Genomic DNA, 25,472 nt, shown 5'->3' on the forward strand with positions numbered 1-25,472 from the left:
AAAAGGAATCATCTGTCATCTTTTGTGACTGGCTTCTTTCATGTAGCATAATGTTTTCAAGGTTTACCCAAGTTGTAGCATGTATCAATACTTTATTCTTTTTTATGGTTAAAAATATTCCATTGTATGGTAATGTCACACTTTGATTATCCATTCATCCATTGATGGATGTGTGGGTTGCTTTCACATTTTGGCTATTGTGAATAATAGTTGCTATAAATATTTGTATACGAGCCCAGGCCCAGTGGCTCACGTCTGTAATCCCAGCGCTTTGGGAGGCCAAGGCTGGCGGATCACCTGAAGTCAGGAGTTCGAGACCAGCCTGGCTAAAATGATGAAACCCCATCTCTACTAAAAATACAAAAATCAGCTGGGCATGGTGGTGCACGCCTGTAATCCCAGCTACTCAGGAGGCTGAGGCAGGAGAATCGCTTGAACCTGGGAGGTAGAGGTTGTGGTGAGCCAAGATCGCACCACTGCACTCCAGCATGGGTAACAGAGCAAGACTCTGTCTCAAAAAACAAAAACAAACCAAAAATATTTGTATCTAAGTTTCTGTGTGTATATGTTTTCATTTCTCTCGGATATACACCTAGGAATGGAATTTCTGAAACATATGGAAACTAATGTCCCAGAAACTTGTGTCCTAACTTTTTTTTTTTTTTGAGACAGAGTCTTGCTCTGTCACCCAGGCTGGAGTGCAGTGGCATGATCTCAGCTCATTGCAATCTCCACCTCCTGGGTTCAAGTGATTCTCCTGCCTCAGTCTCCTGAGTAGCTGGGACTACAGGCGCCTGCCACCACGCCTGGCTAATTTTTTGTATTTTTAGTAGAGTTGGAGTTTCACCATGTTAGCCAGGATGGTCTCGATCTCCTGACCTCATGATCTGCCCGCCTTGGCCTCCCAAAGTACTGGGATTACAGGCATGAGCCACTGCACCCGGCCTTTTAACTTTTTAAGGAATGGCCAAACTGTTTTTCACAGTGACTGCACCACTATATGCTGTCTCCAGCAATATATGTGGGTACCAGTTTCTCAGCATCCTTGCCAATACTTCTTATTTTCATTTTTTTGGATGATAGCCACCATGGAGGGTGTACAGGCACCTCACTGTGATTTTGCTGTGCATCTCCTTAATTACAAATGGCGCTGAGCATCTTCCCATATGCCTGGTGGCCATTTGTATATCATCTTTGGAGAAATTTCTCTTCAAGTCCTTTGCCCACTTTTTAATTGGGTTGCATGATGGTTAGTTTTATGTGTCAACTTGACTGGGCCACAGGGTGCCCAGATGTTTGATGAGACATTCTCCCGGGTGATTCTGTGAGGGTGTTTGGGGATGAGTTCATATTTAAAATAACTGAATAATGTAATTGCCCTCCTTAATGTGGGCGAGGCTCATCCAATTAGTTTAAGACCTGAATGGAACAAAAAGGCTGACCCTCCTCCAAGGAAAAGAAAATTTCTTTCACTGTCTTCAGCCTGGGACATTGGCTTTTTTCCTGCCTCTGGACTCAGAAGCTATACCATCAGCTCTCCTGGGCCTCCAGCTTGCTGATTCATCCTGCAGATGCTGGGGCTTGTTCATCTCCCTAATTGTGTAAGCCAGTTCCTTACAACAAATCTTTTTTTTTTTTTTAAATAGATGGAGGTTTGCTCTTGTTGCCCAGGCTGGAATGCAATGGTGTGGTCTCGGCTCACTGCAACCTCCGCCTCCCGGGTTCAAGTGATTCTCCTGCCTCAGCCTCCCGAGTAGCTGGGATTACAGGCATGTGCCACCATGCCCAGCTAATTTTGTATTTTTAGTAGATACAGGGTTTCTCCATGTTGGTCAGGCTGGCCTAAAACTCCCGACCTCTGGTGATCTGCTCACTTCAGCCTCCCTAAGTGCTGGGATTACAGGCGTGAGCCACTGTGCCTGGCCACAAATCTTTTTATGCACTATATACATGTGTGTACACACACACACACGTACATATACAAGTTGAGAAATCTCAGATCTGAAAATCCGAAATCCGAAATGCTCCAAAATCTGAAACTTTTTGAGAGTTATTGTAATGCTCAAAGGAAGTGCTCACTGGAGCAGTTTGAATTTTGAATTTTTGGATTTGGAGTGCTCAGTAAGTATAATGCAAATACTTCACAATCCAAAACAATCCAAAATATTTCTGCTCCCAAGCATTTTGGATAAGGGATACTCAACCTGTGCGCGCACTCACACAAACACACACACACAGCCTATTCTGTTTCTCTGGAGGACTCTAACACAGGTTGTTTGTCTTTTGGTTGTTGAGGTGCAGGCGTTCTTTACATATTCAGGATACTAAATCCTTACTGGATGTAGGATTCACAACTATTTTGGTCCCTTTGAGAAGACAGATGCTTAGAGAAGCAATGAGCATGAAGTGGAGTTGGAAGCACAGGGCAGGAGTCCCTCAGCACAGATGCTCCCGAGAGCAGGCTTAGCTGGCTGATGTATCATGGAGCCATTGCACCTGGCACTGAGTAGGTTCTCAATAAAGAGTTATCAGTAAAAATGAGCAACTACATTTGGATGTTGGGTGGGAATAAACAAGGCTTCCCAGAAGGAGCCTCACTGAAGCTGAAGCCTGAGGCTGGCGTAGCAATGAGCCAGGCAGAGGAGAAACAGTGATGTGGCCGAAGGAATAGCTTATGTGAGGGCCCAGAGGAGAGGGAGGACATGGCAGTTTTGAGGAATGGCACATTTTATGTAGTAGAAGCAGGAATGCAGGAAATGAATGTGGGGTTGCAGGGCTAAGGGGCGAGGTGAGAGAGGAGAACGCAGGAGAGTCGCGAGAAAGGGGAAACGTGAAGTTGAAAGGGATCAGACATGAAGGGTTTTGTCGGCTGTAAAGGAGTTTGGGAACCTCTGAGAAAGAGGGAGGAAGAACAAAGCTATGAAGCGTTCACGAATGAATGGCAGCCAAAAGAAGACCCAGTGCTCTCAGGCCCCCGGGAGGATGCAGGGGAAGCTGACTCTTGCAGGCTCCTTGCAGTTTAAATTCTGGCTCTGTTCTCCATCAAGCAAAAAGTGGGGTCAAACAAGTGGATTCAGGAGTCTCAGCAAAGCTACTTAAGCTGCATTTCCTCATCTGTATGACAGGGGCTGTGAGGAGCCTGCAGGCTCCAGTGACAAACTAGAGGATCGTGTCCTAAGCCCCCAAATTTGACCCTCACAAGATCCCAAATAAAGGACACAGAAAGGACACATTCCTGCAAATGACTTCCCTGAGGAGGTAACAGGGAGGGGAAACTGAAGGAGGGCAGGGCAACGAGAGTGGAAATTGACGGGGGGCCTTTCGCGGCACAGTTCAGGTTCCAGGCGGGCTGCCCAGGCCTTCCTCCTCTGTCGGCACTGACGCAGGACGATAAGAAGGGAGCCAGCAACACCAGGCCTCTGTCCCATTTGCTGAACTGCCTCTTGCAAACAGTCTTCTGGGTCTCAATAAACCAACATCAGATTCACCCAGTTTGAATCTTCCTAGACTAATGTGTCTGAGTGGCCGCAGATGCCTTGGGGACGGGGAAAGCAGAGGGGAAAGAGGGAAAGAGGCTGAATGCTTTGAGAAGTGATTGCTTCGATGAGGTCATGCTTCTAAAGTGTTTAGCTGTGTCGGGCACAAGTAGGCACTCAGAAATTATTTGTCAAGTCAGTGAATACATGTTTGCAATTTTCACTTTTATTGGCTGTGTGGTTTGGGCAAGTTGCCTAACCTCTCTGAACCTTCCTGTGTAAAATAGAGAGACATCTCTTCCTTGGATGGCTGCAGTGTGGATTAAGACATGGTGCCTTAGTCCATTTGGACTGCTGTAACAAAATACCTTAGACTGGGTAATTTACAAACAACAGAAATTTATTGCTCACAGTTCTGGAGGCTGGGAAGTCCAAGATCAAGATGCTGGAAGACTTGGTGTCTGGTGAGGGCTCTCTGCTTCATAGATGGTGTCCTGTTGCTATAGCCTCACATGGTGAAAGGGCAAATGGCTAGGATCCTCCCTCAGGGCTCTTGTATAAGGGCATTCATCCCATCCATGAGGGCTTTTCTCCCATGATCCATCAACTCCCAAAGGCCCCACCTTCTAATACCATCACCTTGAGAGTTGGGTTTTGACTGTGGATTTTGAAGGGACACAAACCTTCGGACCATAGCAGATGGTATATGCAAAGTGTCCAGCAAGAAGGAGGGAGATGCAGATTTGGAATCCAGCTCTGTCCAGCCCCAGAGCTATAGCCCTGCACAGTCATATTATCCAGAGTCAGGTTGATAGCAGAGGGCAGCTCGATCCCTCCTTTCCCACCCATCCTTCCTCTCCATGGAGTCTTTGTTCTGATGCTCCTGGCTCTTCCTTCCCCACTGAGTCCCCTGTCTTCTAGCTCTGGGACTTCAACGCATCCAGGGAGCCAGTGATTATTCATCACTCGATGAAGCTGGGCTGCTCCCAGCTCTTATTAAAACCACTCAGAGACAGATTGATTTGGGGCCCTTCCTCCGGCCTGAGCTTTCTCCTTCCTGCTCCCAGCCTCTCAGACAAAAAGGCATAGAGATAAACAGCGAGCCTCCTCCGATCATGACAATGAAGAGAAGGAGCTGCATTCAGCTGATGAGAAAACCCAGAGGCGGCTGGTGGTGCAGGTGTCAGGGCGGTGGGTGGCTGGAGACTGAGGAACTGGAGTCCCAGTGATAACGGGCCACAGAGGGGTATGCTGGGCAGGGAGGGCTTCCTGTCATGCCTGCATTCCTTACTGAGTTAGCAGGTCCCTATGGATGGCACTATGGCAGGGGTGGGACAGCAGGGGCCTGGGGCCAAGCCCCGTTCTGCTCTGCACTGCTATGTGGCCTTGAGTGAGTCACAAGCCATGTTGGGCCTTTATGGCCACATCTGCGTCAGGATGGGTGAAGCCCAGCATCTTTTTGGTGCCAGGTTCTGGGATTTAGCAGGACCCCTGCAGACATGCCCTGCTTTCAGGCATTGCATGGTCTTTGGGAGGGGTGGACGGGAATCAGATTGTCACATACTGTTTTTTTTCATTTCACTCACAGGACTGGCACAGGGGCTCTAACCTCAGCTGGGGGTGACGCTCCAGAGTAGATTCCTGAGGATGAAGAGGACTGAGCCAGGGAAAGGGGGGTTGGGGAGGACAGGGAGGCAGAATGGTCCAGGCTGAGGGAGAAGGGCTGGGATGGAGGCTGGGTCATGCCCGTAGGCAGGAACTCTGTGTTTGGCTCTGGGATTTGATTCTATAGATTGGGCAGTCGCTGGAAAGATTTAAGTAGAACAATGTGATTTGATCCATGTTTTGGAAAGAGCCCTTGGGCTCTGGGTGGAGAGGGGAGAGGGAGGGGGAGACGAGGCCAGGAGATAGGCCGGGGACCACTGCAGTGGTCCATGGACACCAGGGCGGTCCCACCAGTGTCTCCCAGAGACTGGGAGAAGCCAGCCGCCTCTACACGGTGAAGGTTGCAGTGTAGAAAGGTGCCAAACCCGTGTTACAGACACTGACTGGATATTAGTCGCGTTTGAACAGATGCCCGTGTCTGAATTGGAGGCTTTTTGCAAATGGGAAACTCAGGCTGCCAGGCTCCTCTGTCATGCCCAATCCCACTCGTGATGGGGCCCAGATTCAGGTGCTGGCCAAGGGCAAGAGAAACAGTCGAGTGGAGCATGACGTGGGAGGCAGGAGGAAGAGGGCTTGCGAATGACTGCTGGAGTCAGCAAGGCTCTCCCTTGTCATTTCACCTCCCCTGCCACACTCCTGTGCTCCCCTCCCATCCCCCCTCCACACAAGATGCCAGTCGCTGTCACCCTGGGCTGTGCACAATGGTTTGTTGGGTCATTAAGCCCTGCATTTAATTCCAGCTCTGCCTCTTGCTGGCTGTGTGTCCCCAGAGGGCCTTGGCTTTCTTGTCCATAAAGGGGCTAATGGTAGTGCTTATTGCTGAGGCTTGTTGAAAGGAGGAAATGAGATGTTGTGGTTTAGTAAATAGAACCCTCCCACCCCCAAGGTGGCCGCCATTACTGCTGCCTGTGTTATCCTGCAGCAACAGCGCAGAGGCCCTGAGCCCTTGCAGGGAAGCCATTTCCTCCTTGACCTGCCCAGGCCCCAGGCAGAGTCTTTTCAAAATAGGGTCCTGGAGCTAATGCCCTGCATCCCCCAAGAGGTCAAAGGGCCATGCTCTCCGACGCGTGGCTGCCGTGCCATTTGCTGCCCTGAGTCTGAACTGCGTGGTGCGGGCTGTCATGCAGGTGCAGAACCAGAGGCACTGAGGCCACTCCAGGCCAGCGGGCAGCTGTCAACTGTCATCCTGACTTGCCTGTCCTCTCGCAGGGCTCTGACCTGGTTTCCGGGTGAAATGCTCCCGCTCCCCAGCCCCAGCCCCTCCTCCTGCATTCCACACAGACCCAACATGGGGTGGGCCCTCTTCCTCTTCCCCAACCCCACCTCAGTGTCCAGAGTTGGGCCCTCTGAGACCCCCCACATGAAGATCCAAGTCTGCATTGGTCCTGACTGTTCTCACGAGCATGTGTGTGTACCAATGCCCTCACGCCTCCCCACGTGTACACGCACACTCACGCACATTCCCACTCCCACACCCATTCCCACGTGCTCCACCTCTGGCTCACTTGCCACCTTTGTGCAGGCCCTGGTGCCTGACTGAGCCCCCGGCAGGGCAGCCCTTTGGGGTTTGCTGCTGTGTTGACCCAGTTCCCAATGTTGGCCTTGAGTCCTCTCCCAGGCCTGGGCCTGCTTGCTCTGAGCCTGGCTACCACCCTGGATGAGGGCCTGCCCATCCCTGCCCCTCAGCCTGGGTCCTGATGGGTTGTCTGCCCCGGGCTGGGCCCTCAGGGAGAGGCCTCCTGACAGCCCTGCCTAAGGGCGACACCTCAGAGAGCAGGGAAGGTGCAGGGCATGGGGTCTAGTGACAGAGAGACTACCACTCTGATGCCCCCTCTCCACCCAGGGAAATCTAAAATAACCTACCCAGGGCTGTCTTGGGGAACAGCAGAAGCCATTCTGTAGGGACGTGGCCCTGTTCACCTCCAGCATCTGTCCCCACTTTTCATTTCCACAGGGGCACCCCTCATCCACTCTCAGGCCACGAGCCTTGTGTGTGACCAACTCCACCTGTCTCCAATCAAGATCCCTCCTCCTGGCCTCTATGTCTGACTCAGGAAGGGACACAGGCTCTGGAGGTGATGCTGGGGTTGGGGCCCTGGATCCTCCCCGTGGTGGCTGTGTGACTTTTGGCCAACATTTAAATTCTACGTGCCTTAGCTTCCTCATCTATACAAGGGATGTAATAATAGCATGCATTTCACAGTGCTGTTGTGCAGATGGAATCCTGTAAAGGTCTCAGCACAGAGTAAGTGCTCAGTAAACGTTAGCTACTAGTATTAATGGGACTAAATCTGGGGCCTTCTGATAGAGTGGCTGGGAACAAGAAGTTCTTTTTTTTTTTGCTGGTAATGCTGAATGTTCACTTGAGCTGCTGGGGGAATCTTGCCATCATGAAGGGAGAGCCCTCCTGATAACAAATTCAGCACAAAGCGAAGCAGTACTCAGAGAGAGGAAAAAAGGGACTTAGTCCTGATGATATCACTTGAGTCCCTTGATCCAGCTGTTCCTGAAGAACTTCTCCTAACTATTCAGGCACATAAGCCAATCAAGTCCTTTGTTTCCTTCCTTTTTAGCTTAAGTTACTTGAGTTGGGGTTCTGTCATTTGTAACAAAAAGTCTTAATGGTATCCATCCATCTATGTGTCTGTCCGTCCATCCACCCACCCACCCATCCATCCATCCATCCATCCATCCATCCATCCATCCATCCATCCGTCCATCCATCCCCCCACCCATCCACCCATTCATCCGTCCATCCATTCACCCACCCATCCATTCATTTACCCATCTGCCCACCCATCTACCCACCCATCCATCTATCCATCTATCCACCCACCCATCCACCCACCCATTCATCCACCCACCCATCCATCCATCCATTCATCCACCATCCATCCATCCACCCACCCATTCACCCATTCATCCATCCATCCATCCATCCACCCACCCATTCACCCATTCATCCATCCATCCATCCATCCATCCATCCACCCACCCATCCATCCATTTACCCATCCACCCACCCATCTACCCATCCATCCATCCATCCATCCATCCATCCATCCATCCATCCATCCAGCTACCCATCCACGGACCTGCATTCAAACCCCAACACTAACAAATTTTACATTTGCGGGCTTAGACACATCACATCCCCTCTCTGAGACTTAGTTTTTCAGAGAATGGGAGTTTCATCACCTACCTTATGGGGTGGTTTTAGGGAGTAAGTGGGTAACCTCTGTAGAGTGCCATGCTTAGTACTTACAGCAGAAAAGAGACTGTTCCCTTCCATTCCCTCCTAACACATCTTTTCTAACTGTTGAAATCCAGCCCCCACCCCCTGCCCAGATGCATCTGGAAAGCCAATGCCTGACAGGCCTGGGTCTTCCTGAGCAAGCAGAGTCTGCCTGGTATAACCTTTATTGCTTTTCCAGCATTTTCCAGAAGAATGGTGTCATTAGAGGGCCACAGGGGATGGGGGGAGTAAAAAATAACATAAACGAACTGAACAGAAATGCAGGAGGGTGGCGAGAGGGGCGGAGATTGGGTGTTCAGGGCAGAGAGGTGGAAGACCGGGGGCAGTCAGTGCTTCTTAGCTTTCAGCCACCAGAGTGGAGAATTCTGCAGAAGAAAATGACAAAGGAAAGTGAGTCAGAGGCCGGGATGCAAGAGAGACTGTCCATACCTGACTGCGGGGCCCTGGGGGTGCTCTCTCTGGGTTCTTGCTTCTGCTGCAGCAGCCCCAGAGCGTAAGTGTGAAAATGAATGAATGAATAAATGAATGAATGGGCAGATGAGTGAAGTGAGGTGGGAAATGATGGGCCTACCATATCTTTTGCTTCATCATGTCATGCCACACCCAAAATCATTAATAATAACTACAGTAATAACAATAGCAATAGTAATAATAATGGTTTTCTGAATGCTTATCACATGCCAGGCACTATTCAAAACACTTTATACTCAATATCTTATTTGACTCTGACAATAATCCTATCTGGTGCATTTTGTCATTGTTCCTGTTCTACAGATGAAGAAATTGAGGCTCAGGGTCCTGCAATATTTCTGGACTTCTCTGCTGCTTTTCTCCTCAGGAGATGAAAGAGGACAAGGAGTTTGCTGCCACGTGCCACTACGTGTCTCTGAGATGCCATGTCTCAGCCTGCTGGGGAGTGTAGAGTCTCAGGCAAGTCCCCATCACCCTAGAAAATGCAGTGTTGTCTTGGCTGGGCATGGTGGCTCACGCCTGTAATCCCACCACTTTGGGAGGCCAAGGCAGGGGAATCACTTGAGGTCAGGAGTTTGAGACCAGCCTGGCCAACATGGTAAAACTCTGTATCTACTAAAAATGCAAAAATTAGCTGGGCATGGTGTTGGGTGCCTGTAATCCCAGCTACTCTGTAGGCTGAGACAGGAGAATTGCTTGAACCCAGAAGGCAGAGGTTGCAGTGAGCCGAGATTGTGCCACTGCACTCCAGCCTGGGCAACAGAGTCAGACTACATCTCAAAACAAAAAAAAAAAAAGAAAAGAAAAAAGAAAAAGAAAATGGAGTGTTGTGATGAGGGGAGAGCACAGGCTGGGGATTGAAAGTTAGGGCTTCCAGGCCTAGTCTGGCCCTATTTGCTGGAAAACGTATCTCTCTGGGTTTTGGTTCCCTTATCTGTCAGTGGAGTGAAGAGAGGGGCCAGTAATAATTTCTTGGGAGAGACAAATAAAAAACTGGTCGTGAAATGGCTTCAAAAAGGCCACAAAAAGTATCTGAGACTCATTTGAGGTGAGCTGCATCCTCCCTGTACTTTGTATGGAATACAAATGTAAAACCCCACCTATCCAGTTTCTTAGTTTTCATCATTGTACTGTGGTTATGTAAAATATTAACATCGGAGGAGCTGGGTGAAAGGTGTACAGGACTCTATGTACTTCATTGCAATTCTTCTGTATATCCACAATTATTTCAAAATAAAAAAGTGAAAACAGACACACACACAAAAACCAAACCAACACATGCTGTATTGTAGAAATAACCTGGCACTGGGCTGGGCGTGATGGCTCACTCCTATAATCCCAGCAGTTTGGGAGGCCGAGGAGGGTGGATCCCTCTAGTCCAGAAGTTCAAGGCTACAGGTCGAGCACAGTGGCTCACACGTGTAGTCCCAGCACTTTGGGAGGCTGAGGCGGGCAGATCACCTGAGGTCAGGAGTTCGAGACCAGTCTGGCCAACATGGTGAAACCCTGTCTCTACTAAAAATACAAAAATTAGCTGGACGTGGTGGTGCACGCCTGTAGTCCCAGCTACTTGGGAGGCTGAGGCAGGAGAATTGCTTGAACCCAGGAGGCAGAGGTTGCAGTAAGCCGAGATTGTGCCACTGTACTCCAGCCTGGTAACAGAGTGAGACTCCATCTCACAAAAAAGAAAAAAGAAAAAGAAAAGAAATAACCTGGCACTGGCCCTGGCTAGATGAAGGAACACACACCTGGGTGCCTCACCTTCCTGAGGTTTGACTTAGGAAATAGACACCATCCTCTCCTGTCTCCAGGCTGTCCTAGGATAAGAAAGGTGGGTGACCTGGATATGGGGGATGCAGGGTGGGAGAGAGTGAGGGTCCACCAGCTGGTCTTGAAATCCCCAGGCTCTCTGGCTGGGTGGTAACAGCAGTGCCAAGGATGGAGTCTCAAATAAATACAAAAACAACAAACACTCGTACAGAATCCCTCCCATAGGACAGGCGTCAAAGTGCTTGCTTTTTCAGCCAGGAGCCTGTGATCTTCCAGGACCTCGGTGGGGCAGGTGGTTATTTTGAGATGTCTTTTATTAGCAGTACTTTTATTAATTATAGCTAGTAACTAACATTTATCGAATGCCAATGTGGGAAGCATTTTGCATATATTATCTCATTGAATCCTCATGACTACTCCATGGGAGAGACATCTTTGTCTGCATTTTACAGATGGGGAAACTGAGGCTTAAAAGTTAAGTAGCTTGACCATGGTCACACAGCAGACATGATTCAGGCTAGAAATGCTCTTAGGCTTCCTTCTTCATCCCAGTAGTTTCCGACCTACTTTGACCTTGGTATAGAGTGACGCATGTCCCAGCTCAAATATCACCATCCCATCGCATTAGTCCTTTTTTATTTACTTCATAGTCCTTGGCACTCTCTGAAATGATCTTATTTATGCACTTATTTTTGTCAGTCTCCCCCTACTAGAATGCAAACTCTAGAGGGCAGGGGAGCCTCTCTCTTGTTCACTGTTCTCCTGGCAGCCACAGTGTTCCTGGCACACAGTAGGTGCTCATAAATAAGCACTGGGTGGATGGATGGAGGGATGGATGGACAGATGGAGGGAGGGATAGAAGGACAGATGGATGGAGGGGTAGATGGATGGATGGAGGGAGGGGTGGATGGATGGATGAGGAATGGGTGGATGGAGGGATGGATGGAGGGAGGGATGGATGGATGGATGAGGAATGGGTGGATGGAGGGATGGATGGAGGGGTAGGTGGATGGATGGATGGAGGGATGAGGAATGGATGGATGGAGGGATGGATAAAGGGAGAGAAGGATGAATGGATGGGTGGGTGGATGGATGAGTGGGTGGATGGATGGATGGATGGATGGATGGATGGGTGGTTGGGTGGGTGGATGGGATAGCTCATGAGTCCTTCTTAGGGGTCAACAAGCTCTGACTTACTTTATATAATTCACATGACAGTCTGGGAGGATTCTAATTTTATAGATGGGGAAATGGAGGCTGGGAAGGTGAGGTGTCAGGGTCATGTGGAAAACAAGAGGCAGAGCCAGGACTTGGCCTCCGGCCTCAGGAACCCGCTACAGGAATGTGGAGAGGCTACTCCAGAGAGGGTTAGTGTCCCAGCTCAGGCAGAAACATGAACTCTCTCCAGCTTCAACCTGTCATTTTATCCAGCACTGGCATTCCCTGTTTGGGGGCACTGAGTTTCTCTGTCCTGGGATAAAGGATGCATGAGCCTGTCCGCCATCGCCTGCTCATGGAGAGATTGTCAAGAGGGGAAGCTGGTCCTCTCTGTTTTCCAGACTGCACTGACCCCTTCGTCCTCACTCTGGAAATTATGGGCTCTCAGGCTGCTCATCGGTAAAGAGCCCGTTGGTCACCTTCACACTAGACGGGATTTGGTGCAGCTGGTGTGACAGAGGCCCAGGGACACCAATGAGGGACTCTCCGGTGATGGAAAGTCAGGCATTTTGGAGCCAGACTTTGGGAGGTACTTTGGAGCTGTGGGGTTTTTGAAAGCCTCTTAAATCAGCCCCTCTGCCCACCCTGCAATCTGTTCTGAAGCAGCCAGGACATCACAGTAGCCACATGCGCTGGCCTTCGGCAGAGAACATGGAATTCTAATTTTATCCCCTCAGAACCTTCAACAGGGGACTTTGTAGATAAATTGAGGGCAGGAGCCACCCCTTCCATGCCTTTCCTATCTGCCTCAGGGCTGAGCTCTTAGGAGCCAGCCAATTAATGAACAGGTCTCCTAGCCAAACCCTTCCTCTAAAATGCCCAGGTCTCTCCTTAAAGAAAAACAAAAGACTGGCCGGGTGCAGTGGCTCATGCCTGTAATCCCAGCACTTTGGGAGGCCGAGGTGGGCAGATCACAAGGTCAGGAGTTCGAGACCAGCCTGACCAACATGGTGAAACCCCGTCTCTACTAAAAATACAAAAGTCAGCCGGGCGTGGTGGCGCGCGCCTGTAATCCCAGGTACTCAGGAGGCTGAGGCAGGAGAATGGCTTGAACCCAGGAGGTGGAGATTGCAGTGAGCTAAGATCGTACCACTGCACTCCAGCCTGGGTGACAGAGCAAGACTCCGTCTCAAAAACAAACAAACAAACAAACAAAGACTACACAAAGATCCTGTAAACTCTAGGTCAGCTGAATTGGTGGTAGGTAGGATCCTAGGATGGGGAATGTAGCTTTGAATGGTCAGGTTCTAGTCTTGGCTTTGCCATCTGCTGCTGTCCCCAGACAAGATGCCTCATCCTCCCTGGTCTTGGTTTTCTTATGAGTGAGTGTCAGGTCTAGAAGACGCCTTTCCAGCTGTCACACAGTGTTTGGAGCAAGCAAGCTGGGGGTAACTCCCAGCTCCCATTTCTTGTTCCTGTGACCTTCAACTAGATGCTTCGCCTCACCTGTCAAACGGAGCTCATGATAGTGCCTACTTCCTTAAGTTGTTCAGAAGAACCAGCACTAAAGCTCTCGGTCACAGGCCTGGTGCATAGCAAGCTCTCGGTATCTGGTGATGTTGCAACCAAGGTGTTTCTGTATTTCGAGCCACTTTGAAACCAAGCCTATAAACGCCTGGCTGCTGCCCGGCAGAAGCAGGAGGCTCTAAATTGTACTGTAACTGGTATTTGTTAGCATCATCGTTGTTCTTGTTGCCATTGTTTGTCTCCATGATCCCAGCATTTCCCGCCGCCACCCTGGCACCTACCTACAACCGTCCAGCAACCCTGGACCTACGTCTCACTCTTCTTCCATCACTACCTGGCTAGGTGGCCATCAGTCACTACTTTAGCTCTCTGAGGCTCAGTTTTCTCATTTGTAAAGTGGGTATAATAATGCCTGTTTGGATGGCTATTAGAAAGACCAGATGGGGTAATACGCCTGGCACATAGTAACTGGTTTATAAGTGTTAGTTCCACCTCCTGTGTGGATCTCCCCAGCACAACAGACACAGGTTGGAGCTTTGAGGTAACATTAACCACGAAAGTCCTGAAACTAAGCAAGACAAGGAAGATATAAACAGAGGGTACGGAAAGCCTAAAGAGCAGCCAGCTGACCTGGTACAAGTTTCCGACCCATCTATCCCATCAGAGCTAGCATCCCGCCTCCGGCACACCCATCCATGGCAACTTAGTTCCTGATCCTCAGTTTCCTCGTCTATAAAATGGGGATACTGGGACTATCCCCTTATAGGGTTATGGTAAGGGCTCCATAAGATAATGGAGAAGGAGTGCCCAGCACAGTGTCTGGCACACAATGGTAATGCGACTAAATCAACTCTTAATGTTGACAGGTAGAAGAGACAGTCTTCCTTTGGAGGCATCCAGAATGGTCATTCTCTTCTAAGACATGCAAGTACAGCAGTACCTTTGCAGTCTAAAACCTCGCCCAAGACCCTCTGGGGCCAGCTTGCAGATGTCATCATTGTCCAATCAGAAAGCAGCAAAGAAGGTAGACAGTAGGGATGGGGGTGGGAAGGAGGCAGCAGAGGGAGGATTAGAGGACTAGAGGATTCTGTTTTTTTCTTTCCCTTAGGAAACTGAAATTAGCCTAATTAGGTCTGCCCCAGTCCCAGGCCGTGGGGATTGGACAAATTTAGAAGCTATTGACAGGTGAGACCAACATACGCTGATGGCCCAAAGCGAAACTGAGCCGGCCATTGAGTCAGCGGCTGGAAGGCTCTTTCCCTCCCTCTGTCGTGATGACCGGGATGAAGGAGCCGGCCTCCTGGTTTATCACCTCGCCTCTAAATAGCTCCCGGGCTCGGTTTCTTATAAATTGGTATCTCAAACAGGGATCACCTTCCCATCCCGGAGAACTGGGAGGTAGAGTCACTCCAGGTCAAGCCAGACAGCCACAAGGAGGCCCCGTCAACAGTTCTGGGGCTCGCTCTGTGCCAGGCACCGCACGGTGTGTTATTCCATTTCATCCTCGTCGGCTCTCTTATCTTCATTTTATTTACAGAGAAACTGAGGCTGAGTGTCACTGTGTCACTCAGCTAGGAAGATTCTAACATGCGTGGCTGGGGCCAGGGTGCGTCTCTTCCTCAAAGGTTGGAGTTAAATGGTCCCGCTTCTGACTCAAGCTGCAACCCCCAGAGGCAGAAGGAGAGGGATGCATGGAGGGGAATGTCTTTTTCCATCAAGCAGCTGCTCCCTTTCACAGGAGGCCAGTTATGTAAGGAAGGCTGCTTCCTCTCCCCTTGCTAAATCTTTTCTAGTGCAGCATAAGGTCAGAGCTAGGGAAAGTCCACATGGGAATAAAAAGAGCAGATTGCTAAGCACAGAAGCCATTTATAACTAAAACGTCTCAGCTCAGCTTAGGGGAGGGAGTGGTGGAGTCAGGAGACCAGGGTCCCATTGGGCCAAGGACTTGCTATGTGACTTTGGCACTTACTGTCTAGGGGACCTCAGTTTTCACGTCTCTCAGTGGGGATCACAGTGTCCCCTAGACCTCATTGAGCTGGTACCAGGGTGCAATGAGATGGGACAAAGCATCGTGCACCTTAGGGCTCTGCCCTCAAAACCCTGGGCTAGCCTTGATATGAGCATCCTGTCCTACTTAGAAATCAAATCCCCATAGAGGCCGGAGGGCTGGAATTACAGGGAGACCGGCAAATTTTCCTTCTATCCCTCTCACTTTTCTCCTGCTTTAGACTCAATTTCCTTTCTGTTGAGGATTGAGATTCCACCACTTTCAAAAGGTATTGGGTAGCTTACGAGCAAAACATTCCCGTAAAATAAGAGGAAAGGAATCATTTCTAGAACATTCTCTTCATTTGAGCAACAACCCTGTAAGGTGTGTATTTTTCTCCCCACTTTCCAGGTGTGGGAATGGATGTGCTGAGAGAGGAAAAGATACAGCCATTCCCACGGCTGATCCCCAGCATTTGGCTTTCTAATTTCTGCCTGACTCACGTTCTCCACCACAGCCCAAGGCCTTACGCTACCACTCTGCCTCTCACAGTAAATAGGCTACTTAAGGATAAAAGGGAACAGATTTTGCCAGAGGGAAGCAGAAAACGCAAATTCCTTCAGGCACGCGAGTGAGTGGCGGGGGGTTGCAAGGTTAGGCCATAACGATGACTATATGTTTCAGCAACAGAAGCAAAATGCAAACCCCAAACTCTTGAGTTGAGACACACTTAAAGCAGAGGGCAGTGGATCCATTGCCGGGAATGGGTTTCAGGAAGAATGTAACTAGGACTGCGTGCAGGCACGTGTGCACACGGGGCATGCGGATCTTCTCTGCAGCAAGATATTAGGAGTCAAGGTTTGAAGAGGGCCCTGAGGCTTCACAGCAAGTCTCTCTGCTTCCCTGGGCCTCAGATTCCTTGTATGTATCAATAACAAAGATATCTTGTAGAGCTGTTGGGAGGTTTGAATGAGTTAAAAGATGTAAGGCCTGTGTGCAGTACTTGGCACATAGGAAGTGGGGATGAATGCTAACCTCGATTTCTGTTGGTCAGCACACTCTGCGGGGGCGGGCATTGAGTTTGGAAGGCCCAGGCTGAGGACACATGCCGGTGTGAGGCAGGATGGCAGAGGGTCCTGGCTGGACCACCAAGCCTCAGTTCTAGCTCTGCTACAGAAAGACCCTGGGCATGTCACGTCTCATGATGCCTCAGTTTCTCCACTTGCAAAATGGGGATAGTGACGGCATCTACTTCCTAGGATTATTGTAAGGCAGTGGTCCTCTAAGCGTGGTTTGCCAGATCATTAGCACCATCTGCTAACTTGTTAGAAATGCAAAAGTGTGGGCTCCACCTAAGGAATCAGAAACTCCTGGGGTCTGGCACAGCCATCTGTGTTGCCAAAGGCCCTCCAGGTGATGCTGACACCCGCTCCCAGCTGGAGACCCGTTGTGAAGGTGAAGTGTTTGAAAAGGCACCTGCCACATAGTCTGCTTTTTCTGCTTTTTATGCCTGGGCTTTGCAACTGCAGGTGCTTTAACAAAGATTTTTTTTTTGGCACCCTTCACCTCTTTTTCTAGCTTCTCTTTCCTTTTCAGCCTTAAGCCCCTCCCCATATCAGCTCTGCACCAGCCTTTTAGGGTGGCCTTTGAGAATCAATCAACTACATCTTATAAAAGCCTTTGAGCTTCCTGGAAGTAGTTGCCCCAGAGACAGGAATGCAAAGGGTTATTATTAGAACTTTGTCTTCCTACCCCCTCCCTTCAATACAGGATCTTCAAGAACCTGATAAGTATCACTCACCTTCAGAAGGACAAACAGAGCTGGGAAGAGAGGCAGTCCCTGGTTTGGGCTCCCCCGGCACCTGCTACAGACAAGTCCCCACAGATCCCCAACCTTGGCTTGCAGATCATCTCCCACTACATACAGCAGTTATGCATCCTCATCACTGCACAGTGCTGCCCAGAGCTGGGCACTTGTTCATTCATTCATTCATTCAACCAAATACACTTTTCTTTTTCTCCCACTATGGGCCAGGCCCTATTCTAGGTGCTGGGATTAGAACTGAAAAAAGTAAAGTTCCTGCTCAGCGGACCTGACATCTTAGTGGAGGAGAAAGAAATAGGCAATAAGTCAATAAATATAATCATCTTATAGTAAACTAAACTATGAATGAATGAATGAATGAATGAAGCAGGCAGCACAGGTCATGTGCTTCGGAGCTCAACAGACCTGACTTCAGGCTTTGATCTTTTCTCTTCCTAGCCTAAAGGGTTTATGCAAGCCCTTAGCCTCTCTGAGCCTCAGTGTGCTTATCTATAAAATGGGAATCATAATAGTATACACTTCAGAGATAGCTAGGAAGATTAAATGAGTGAAATGCCAAGCACTGTGCCTGGCACAAATTGAGTGCTCTATGAACTTAGATGCTATTGCCATCATCATTCAAGGTCACGCAGCTGAGCCAAAATAGTGAAGTGGTCCTCTGTGTAGAGGTTTATCCACTGGGACATCCGTGAAATCTCAGGGCTGGAATGCACCCCAGTAACTGGCTAGTGATCTGCGCCATGCCCCATGGTTTTTTTTCGTTTGTTTGTTTTTTCGTCTTGTTTTGTTTGGTTTGTTTTTGAGACGGAGTCTTGCTCTGTTGCCCAGGCTGGAGTGCAGTGGCGCAATCTCGGCTCACTGCAACCTCCGCCTCCCGGGTTCAAGCGATTCTCCTGCCTCAGCCTCTTGAGTAGCTGGGATTACAGGTGTGTGCCACCACGCCTGGCTGATTTTTGTATTTTTAGTAGAGATGGGGTTTCACCATGTTGGCCAGGCTGGTCTCGAACTCCTGACCTCGTGATCCACCTGCCTCGGCCTCCCAAAGTGCTGGGATTACAGGCATGAGCCACCGCACCTGGCATGCCCCATGGTTTTAAAGACAAGGCACTTTATGGTCAGAAGGGCTCTAGGACATGCCCCAGATCCTGCCAGGAGTTGAAGGCATCTTCCAGCTATAGGTGGGGCTCGGGCCTTCTGGCCTTTAGAGAGAGTGACAGCAAAGCAGAGTATCTGAAACAGAACATCCTGGGCCCCAAAAAGGCTCTGCTTCCCATCGCGCTGCCTATTGGGCATCATTGCATCCACCCTTCCTGCGTTAGGGGGTTGGGAGTGAGGAAGGGGGCATCTGCATCTTCCCACCTCAAAAGCAGGAAGTGTGGGGCCCCAGTGCCTCAGGGTGGTCTGTGCTCATTGTCTATTTTATGTCTTGCCTATGAGCTCAATGGAGGCTGCACAGGTGGGCCTGGACCATGCTGTTGGGTTTGAATCCTGGCCCTGGCACTTGCTGGCATTGTGACCTTGCACTCTGTCTCTGGGCTGCCCTTTCTACTTCTGCACTTATGTCCTCTGTTGTCCCAAGGTCAAATGAGGTAACCAAACCCAGCACTGGGTTGGACACACGTGACATGCCCAGCTAATAATTCTTTCCTCCCATTCTTGGCAAAACAATCTTCTTGTCCTTTTCTGAACATACCCTAAAGTTTCCAGCCTTGGCTGATGCCAATACGTTGCCTGGACCCCACTCCCTCTGTCCCCTACAGCCTGTGGCTTAGCCTCCAAGTCTGTACAAAATGCCTGATGCCTGTGCCTCTGCCTCTGGCTGGCACTATTGCTTATTTGTGTATATGTATAGAGCTGCAAGCAATGTGCAGACAATAAAAATGACATTGCATGGCCGGGTGCGGTGGCTCATGCCTGTAACCCCAGCACTTTGGGAGGCTGAGGTTGGCGGATGACTTGAGGTCAGGAGTTCAAGACCAGCCTAGCCAACATGGTGAAACCCCGTCTCTACTAAAAATACAAAAATTAGCTGGGCATGGTGGTGCGTGCCTATAATCCCAGCCACTCGGGAGGCTGAGGCAGGAGAATTGCTTAAACCCAGGAGGCGGAGGTTACAGGGAGCTGAGATTACACCATTGCACTCCAGCCTGGATGACAGAGAGAGACTGTCTCTAAATAAATAAATAAGGCATTGCAGTGGCCATTTGTTGAGCATTTGTTATGTGCTGGGCACTACAGGACACATTTCCATGTTATAATACCTAGTTTACAGATGAGGAAGCTGGGGCTCAGGGCTAAGGAGCAGCTGCTCAGGGGCACCCAGTCAGGAAATGGGCCTGAATTATTTTTACCTCTTCCATTACCAGGCACAGAGTTGCTACTCAGTCAACATCTGCTGGATCTGTTAGAAGAGTTTAGTCGATGCTTTAAGATCTGAGTGTGGCAGGGAGGGAGGGACGGAGGGAGGCAGGGAACTGGGACAGGTTTGGCTTGGTTTTTCTTCATCATGTAGGTTGTCTGTGAGCAGTCACCTATGAAGACCCGGCCCAGGGCTTCTGAGCTATGGCATGTTGGCTGCAAATAAAAATGGAAGGCAGGTCTGGAGGCCTGGGTCAGGGTTCAGGAGGGAGCCAGGCCTTGTGGGTGGAGCTGTCTGATAAGCAGATTGGTGGGGATGGGGGTGTGAGCGAGGATCTGCCAAGCACCAGAAGCCCCAGGAGTGGCCAAGCCAACGATGCCTTTCCAATACCCTCTGCTCCACTCCTTTAAAACCACCTCTCTCCTTCCCAGCCACAAGAAGGGCAGCTGGCATCAGATGGCCAGGGGACCCCCTGCATTTGACCTTGATAGGGATTCTCCATTCTCGTTACTGGCAGGAAACAAACAAAAAAGAAATAAACAACAACAACAAAAAAAAAAACCCCGCTAACTCATAAGCATATACCTACTTTCATAATCCTTGTACCCTTCTCAAAGCAATTTTATGTTCATAGAAACTTAACTTTCACAACAAGCCCAAACAGGTCTTAGGAGGAGCTCATGCACCCCATTTGCTGAGCAAGGGAACGTAGGTGTGCAGAGGTGATGTGTTCAAGGTCACAGCTGGCAAGGGGCAGAGAAGGAGCAGAGCATGGGGGTCTCAGCTTTACACTCAGGCAGCGGATGTTTATGAAGCACCTGCTCTGTGTGGGGTATTGGCTAGATACTGGGGCTAGAAGGATGAATGCAACCCAATCCCCAGTTTTAAAAAAATTAGCTAACAAATACATATATAGCATTTACTGTGTGCCAGACACTGTTCTTAGCACTTTGCATATTAACACATCTAACCCTTGTAATCACCCTATAAGAATTATAATTCTGTTCGGTTCAGAGACGAGAAAACAGAGGCTCAGAGTAGTTATCAAATTACACAGGGTCACACAGCTCGAAAGTGGTAGGGCTGGGATTTGAACCCAGATAGCCTGGGGCCCAGAGTGCCAAGCACCTACACACAGTTTTCTCTGAGACCAGCAGAAAAGCCTATTATGGGAGCAAATGGCAGCTTAGCACGCTGCAAACACTCATTCAGGCCTGGTTCTAAATCCCCACTCCACCACTGTGTCCTAGCTCTTTGAACTAGGCTAAGCACCTTCAAAGTCCATTTGCCCACCGCAAAATGGAGATAATTCCTGAGAAAATCATGAGCTAAGAGAGATGGCAATGTGGGTGTGCTCTATGAATGCCACACGGAGCCAAATGGAGAAAGGAGTGGACAGTGGGCCACTGGTCTCTCATCTGTGCTGACATTGAAGCCTGCAAAGCAAGGCAGGACCAGGTATTCCCTGTCTGAATCCCCTGCTGATTTCTGGCTTACTGTTTTTCCTGGCTCTGCTGCAAGGCTAGAATAGTATATTTGAGTAAAACCTAAAGAGGTTTTGAGACTTGGGCTTACAGAACACCAGGACAAGATGCTGAGGAGGACAGGAGATAGGAATTTCCATCCCTGGAATCTGAGAATGTGAGAGGCAGAGGATCCTTGGGGATTAGTCGGCCTCATTTCCTTGGATTATAGATGGGAGACAGAGGCCCAGCGATCGAGAGACACTGCCCAAGGTCACACAGCCAGTTTGGGCAGAGTTTGGGCCAGTATCCATGCAAAAGTGCAGACAGAGTTCAGGAAAAAAAAAAATCCCAAATCCTCCTGGATCCCCTACCCAGCAGGAAAAACAGACTCTATTCCTTTTAGGTTTTCAAATTAGGAAAATACACCAGTTTTCCTTTGTCTGGAGTATGTGGCAGAGCTCTCAGACCTAATGGACTGCTTTTTATCTTCTAATCTGGGGGAGTGAGGGACCCCTGTATCATCCCTTCCTTGTGACAGACATAGCTTCAAACTTTTCTCATCCAACACCCCAAGATCCACAATTCGCCCAGACCCCAGGTCACGGCTACCCACCGTCAACCCCAATTTTGCCGTCCCCATCTTTGTCTCCAGCAGCCATCAGCGTCTTGGTTTCTTTAGCAGACAGGTCTCTGGCATCTGGGGAGAAGCCTTTTAGGATGAATCTGGAGGAGAAAAGAGAGAAAGCCGGTGAGGGAGTCAACCGAGGTTGCCTTGCAGGACGCTGGATGGGGGGTGGTCTGGTGTCTGTATGGGGAAAGGGGTGGCTGGGACAGGCAGCGAGCAGCAGTCACGCACACAGGTGCTCTGGGCCAGGTAGCCTGCTCGGTGGCTGTGCTTTCGTGGGTGAGTATTTAGGAAAGGACAGGCTGTCCTCAGCGAAGGGTTGTCCTCACTTCAGGGAGGGCACCTACATTCATTAATTTATCCAACAAGTATCCACTAAGTGTCATTTCTGTGTCAGGCATATGCTGGAAAGTGGGGTCACAGTGGTGATCTTTGGAAGGCACTGGAAAAAATAAAGAGGTCACGGGCTCCGAGAGAGACCACATGGTGTGATGGGCAGTGGAGGACGGCGCTCAGAAGCTATATCCGCCTACCTGCGGTGAGGGGAGGAGGGGGGAGGCTTCCTGGTGAAGGTGATGCCTGGAGGACAGGGGGAAGTCAGCCTCTGTGAGTGTGTGTGTGTGTGTGCATACGTGTGCATGCATGTTGGATGTAAGTGGGTAGAACGTGAAGATTCTAGACAGAAGGTACCCTTGTGAGATGGTTTAGGCGAGAGATAGGATGGGTGGGGAAGTCCCTACTTGAAAGGCCTCTCCCTACACCCACCCCCCGCTTCTCTTTTTTAACAAAACTCAAGGCTTTCTTGGCCAGAAAGTGACATAAGGCAACCTGAGTCAGTAGACATGGCCGGGTGGCTGAGGGAATTATGGTGGGAGATGCTTTTGCAGATGGTGGGAGATGCTTTGGCATGCATTTTCCTAGCCACAGCCTTCTCCTTCTCTGCTTTTCTCCAAGGACCCCTGGACTCCCAGAGGTGGTTCTGCATCCCTGGCTTGCCCAGAAATTGCACCAGCCACACTAGTACCAGAGGGCTGGGGGCTGCAGGAAGGTGGAAAGTGTCTTTTAGACAAATGAAAATCAATGAAATACTCAAGTGAATGCTTTCTGCCCTACCTATGGTGTTAGGTAGCAAGAAAAACTGCCTCTTCATTTGCATTAAATTATTAAGTAGCATCATTCCATTAGCAATATTAAGTGGCTATCATTTAACCTAGTTAGTTGCACTTTCAGCTGAGGGTTTTACTCTTCCGAAGCAATAGCACCAGGAAGCCTTCTTCCCTGGTGCCCTGGGTCCAAGCCCTGCCTTCACGCACGGTTACTTTCTGTGAAGCAGGCAGAGTGAAAGGCAGGTCTGATGGACACTTGGAAGCTAGAGTCCCAGCCCCCACTCCCTCTCGTGCAGCCGTGGGCTGGGCAGCCCCTGCAGGCCTCTGCTTACCCCAGCTCATCCTCCTCGATGAAGCCACTTTTGTCCTTGTCCAGGATGTGAAACACCTTCTTCACATCGTCTGCACTCTTTTTCTTCAGGCCGACCATTTGGAAGAACTTTTTGTGGTCGAAGGAGTCGGTAGCTGTGGGGGGAAGAGCAGGGTCAAACAACGACCAAAAAGGCTGGTAGAGAAGGGTGGGAGAATGGGGGGCGTCGAGGCACTTGTTGATGGATTCCCGCATGCCAGTCGTGGGGAATGAGATGTACCCACCTCCATCGGAGGGCTGAGGGAGCCCGGGCAAGGGAGGATGCCCTGTCCAAGGTCACAAGGCTGGGAGTGGAAGAGGTGTGCTCAAACCCAGACCTCCCTGGCTCTCAAGCCTGCCCCCACACCCCACCTCCACTGCACCCATTGCTGATGATGGGAGCAGCACCTAAGAACCAAAGACTTTTGTTCTTCTGAGAACCTTGTGTCCAGGAAGACTTTTGAGTGCCAGCTGGTTGGGAGTGGGCTGGGGAATTGAAGGGGGGCATGAACATGGTCCTGGGGGTAGGGGGAGGAGGGTTGACCTTCTTTCTTGGCCACAGACTCTGTTGCCAGAAAATTGACATAGAAAGGACAGGTTTCCCTCAAGGTCACACAGTGGGGGGAGGAGGGGCAGACCCGGAAGTCCTGGCTCTGCGCAGAAATCCATTTTGGAGGCAGTAGGAAGGGGTGTTGGGAGGCTCCCGAGAAACACCCAGTTAAGTTTCTTCCCAGATGGGCTTGAGGTGAAGGGAGAGGGTTATCCCAGGACCCTGGCAGGGTGGCTTCCCAGAGAGGTTCTTGTGCCCAGGGGAGGGGGTGCAAAGCAGAAAGGAAATGGGGGTCCTTTACTACGTGCAATTTTCTGTATCTTGGGGTCCTGTTTTAGAACACCTGGGGAAGGGTACAATGTTAGATCATGTATTGTGAGTGTGTGTTGTGTGTGTGTGTGTGTAGGGGGTGGCTGTTGAAGTCATGTTCTCTTCCCCGCAGCACAGGGCTAGAGACAAGGAAAGTTGCCCTGTCCACCTCCGATACTAGGCTGGGCAATCCAGTTCTAACACCCCTTCTGCCCAGCTAGGTGACCTTGGGCAAATGTCTTGTCCTCTCCAAGACAGTTGCCTGGTTTCCCCATCTGGAGGACAGGGGAGGAGGAAGGCGGGCAGCTAAGTGCTGAAGTCCCGGTCAGCTGGGAGAGGTGAGACTGCCGGTTCCCCTCTCCTGCCTGCCTAAGGAGGCTGGCGGTTTGAGGCACTGAGGATGCCCCGTGCGGGCTTAGGCAGAGCTGTGCGCCGGCTCCAGAAGGTCACCTCGCCCGCAGGTCCGTTGCTGAATCTCAGTAAAGGAACTAGGACAGTCAGGGGGCCAACAACGGCTACCGCCTGGCGGGAAAAGTCCTGTCCGGAATGAGGGTCCAGGAAAGGGGTCGCTTGGAGAGGAAGATGCGCCCTGCAGTCCTCTCCACGTGCCTTAAAGAGGACGTACAGAGAGCTCGTACAAGGACCCTGGAGGTCTCTCCTCCGACCCTGGTCTTCGCCCTTGGTCCCGGACCCTGAGTCCTCCCAGACACCGGGCCTTCGGCACCCTCAAGTTTCTGTAACTTGGGCAGGGCGCCCTCTTCCCCGCCCGCTCCCCGCGCCAAGCCTTGCCAGGACAGAGTTTGGGAACTGCCAAGGACGCCCCCGCCCCGACATCGCCGGCGCCCAGCTGGAAGTGTGGGCAGAAGCGCGCTGGGGAGGATCCGCCGGCTGCGGGGCCCGCGGAGTGCAGGGGCGCGGGAGGTGGACGAGGGGAGAGGGATGGGGAGGGGAGCGCGCTGCTCACCGCTAAAGGCTCCCACCGCCTTCTTGATGTCCTCAGCGTTCAGCAAGTCTGTCATCGACATCCTGCAACTGTTTGAGCGGGCAGAGCAAGTGCGAAAAGATTAAAAAGTGCTTTTCTCATCATTTCTGCTCATATGACCAGCGCTGCAGTGCTGCGCGCCGGGCGCACGCCCGCCGGGCCTGGCATGGCGCCAGGGGCCCGGACTCTGAGCGCAGCGGGAGCGGCTCAGTCCAGCCGCGCCGCTGAGCAGCGCAGGCCGCGGGCAAGAAGGCGCGCGGACCTGCTACAACTCCTGCACCGCCAGGCCAGGGGTCCGCGGGATCCCAGGGGCTGCCGCCAGGGCACGAAGGGAAGGGGCCACCTCTGGGATTTAGGGGGCACTGGCGTCACCAGCTGGGTCTGGAAAGTCCACCTGCCGTCAAGGGCACGCAGGAGGTGCGCGGTCTCAGATCTGGGAACCTCGGAGGATGTCCTGCCGCGTGGGGGAAGATCCTGAACCCTCAGTGGCCAGCCTGCACCTCAGGACCCCCTAGGCCCTGCTCCCTTTCTCTCTCCACTCCTACCTCAGCCTCTGCTCTGGTCTGTCCTGGATGCAAATTTATGCTGCAA

The 25,472-nt window shown here is 50.7% G+C and overlaps 1 protein-coding gene across 1 annotated transcript; it reads right to left on the bottom strand.

Annotated features, from left to right (window-relative positions):
* Nucleotides 1–8,387: 8,387 nt before the first annotated feature.
* On the bottom strand, nt 8,388–24,994 carry PVALB (parvalbumin). Its single transcript, XM_024239887.2, has 4 exons — nt 24,864–24,994; nt 23,024–23,156; nt 21,574–21,683; nt 8,388–8,762 (listed from the first exon to the last, which is right to left on the bottom strand). Exons 1-4 carry the CDS (start codon nt 24,922–24,924, stop codon nt 8,734–8,736), a joined length of 333 nt encoding a protein of 110 aa, XP_024095655.1. The 5' UTR covers nt 24,925–24,994; the 3' UTR covers nt 8,388–8,733.
* Between the last annotated feature and the right edge of the window lie 478 nt (nt 24,995–25,472).

Source organism: Pongo abelii, chromosome 23, assembly GCF_028885655.2.
Source record: "Pongo abelii isolate AG06213 chromosome 23, NHGRI_mPonAbe1-v2.0_pri, whole genome shotgun sequence".
NCBI lineage: Eukaryota > Metazoa > Chordata > Mammalia > Primates > Hominidae > Pongo > Pongo abelii.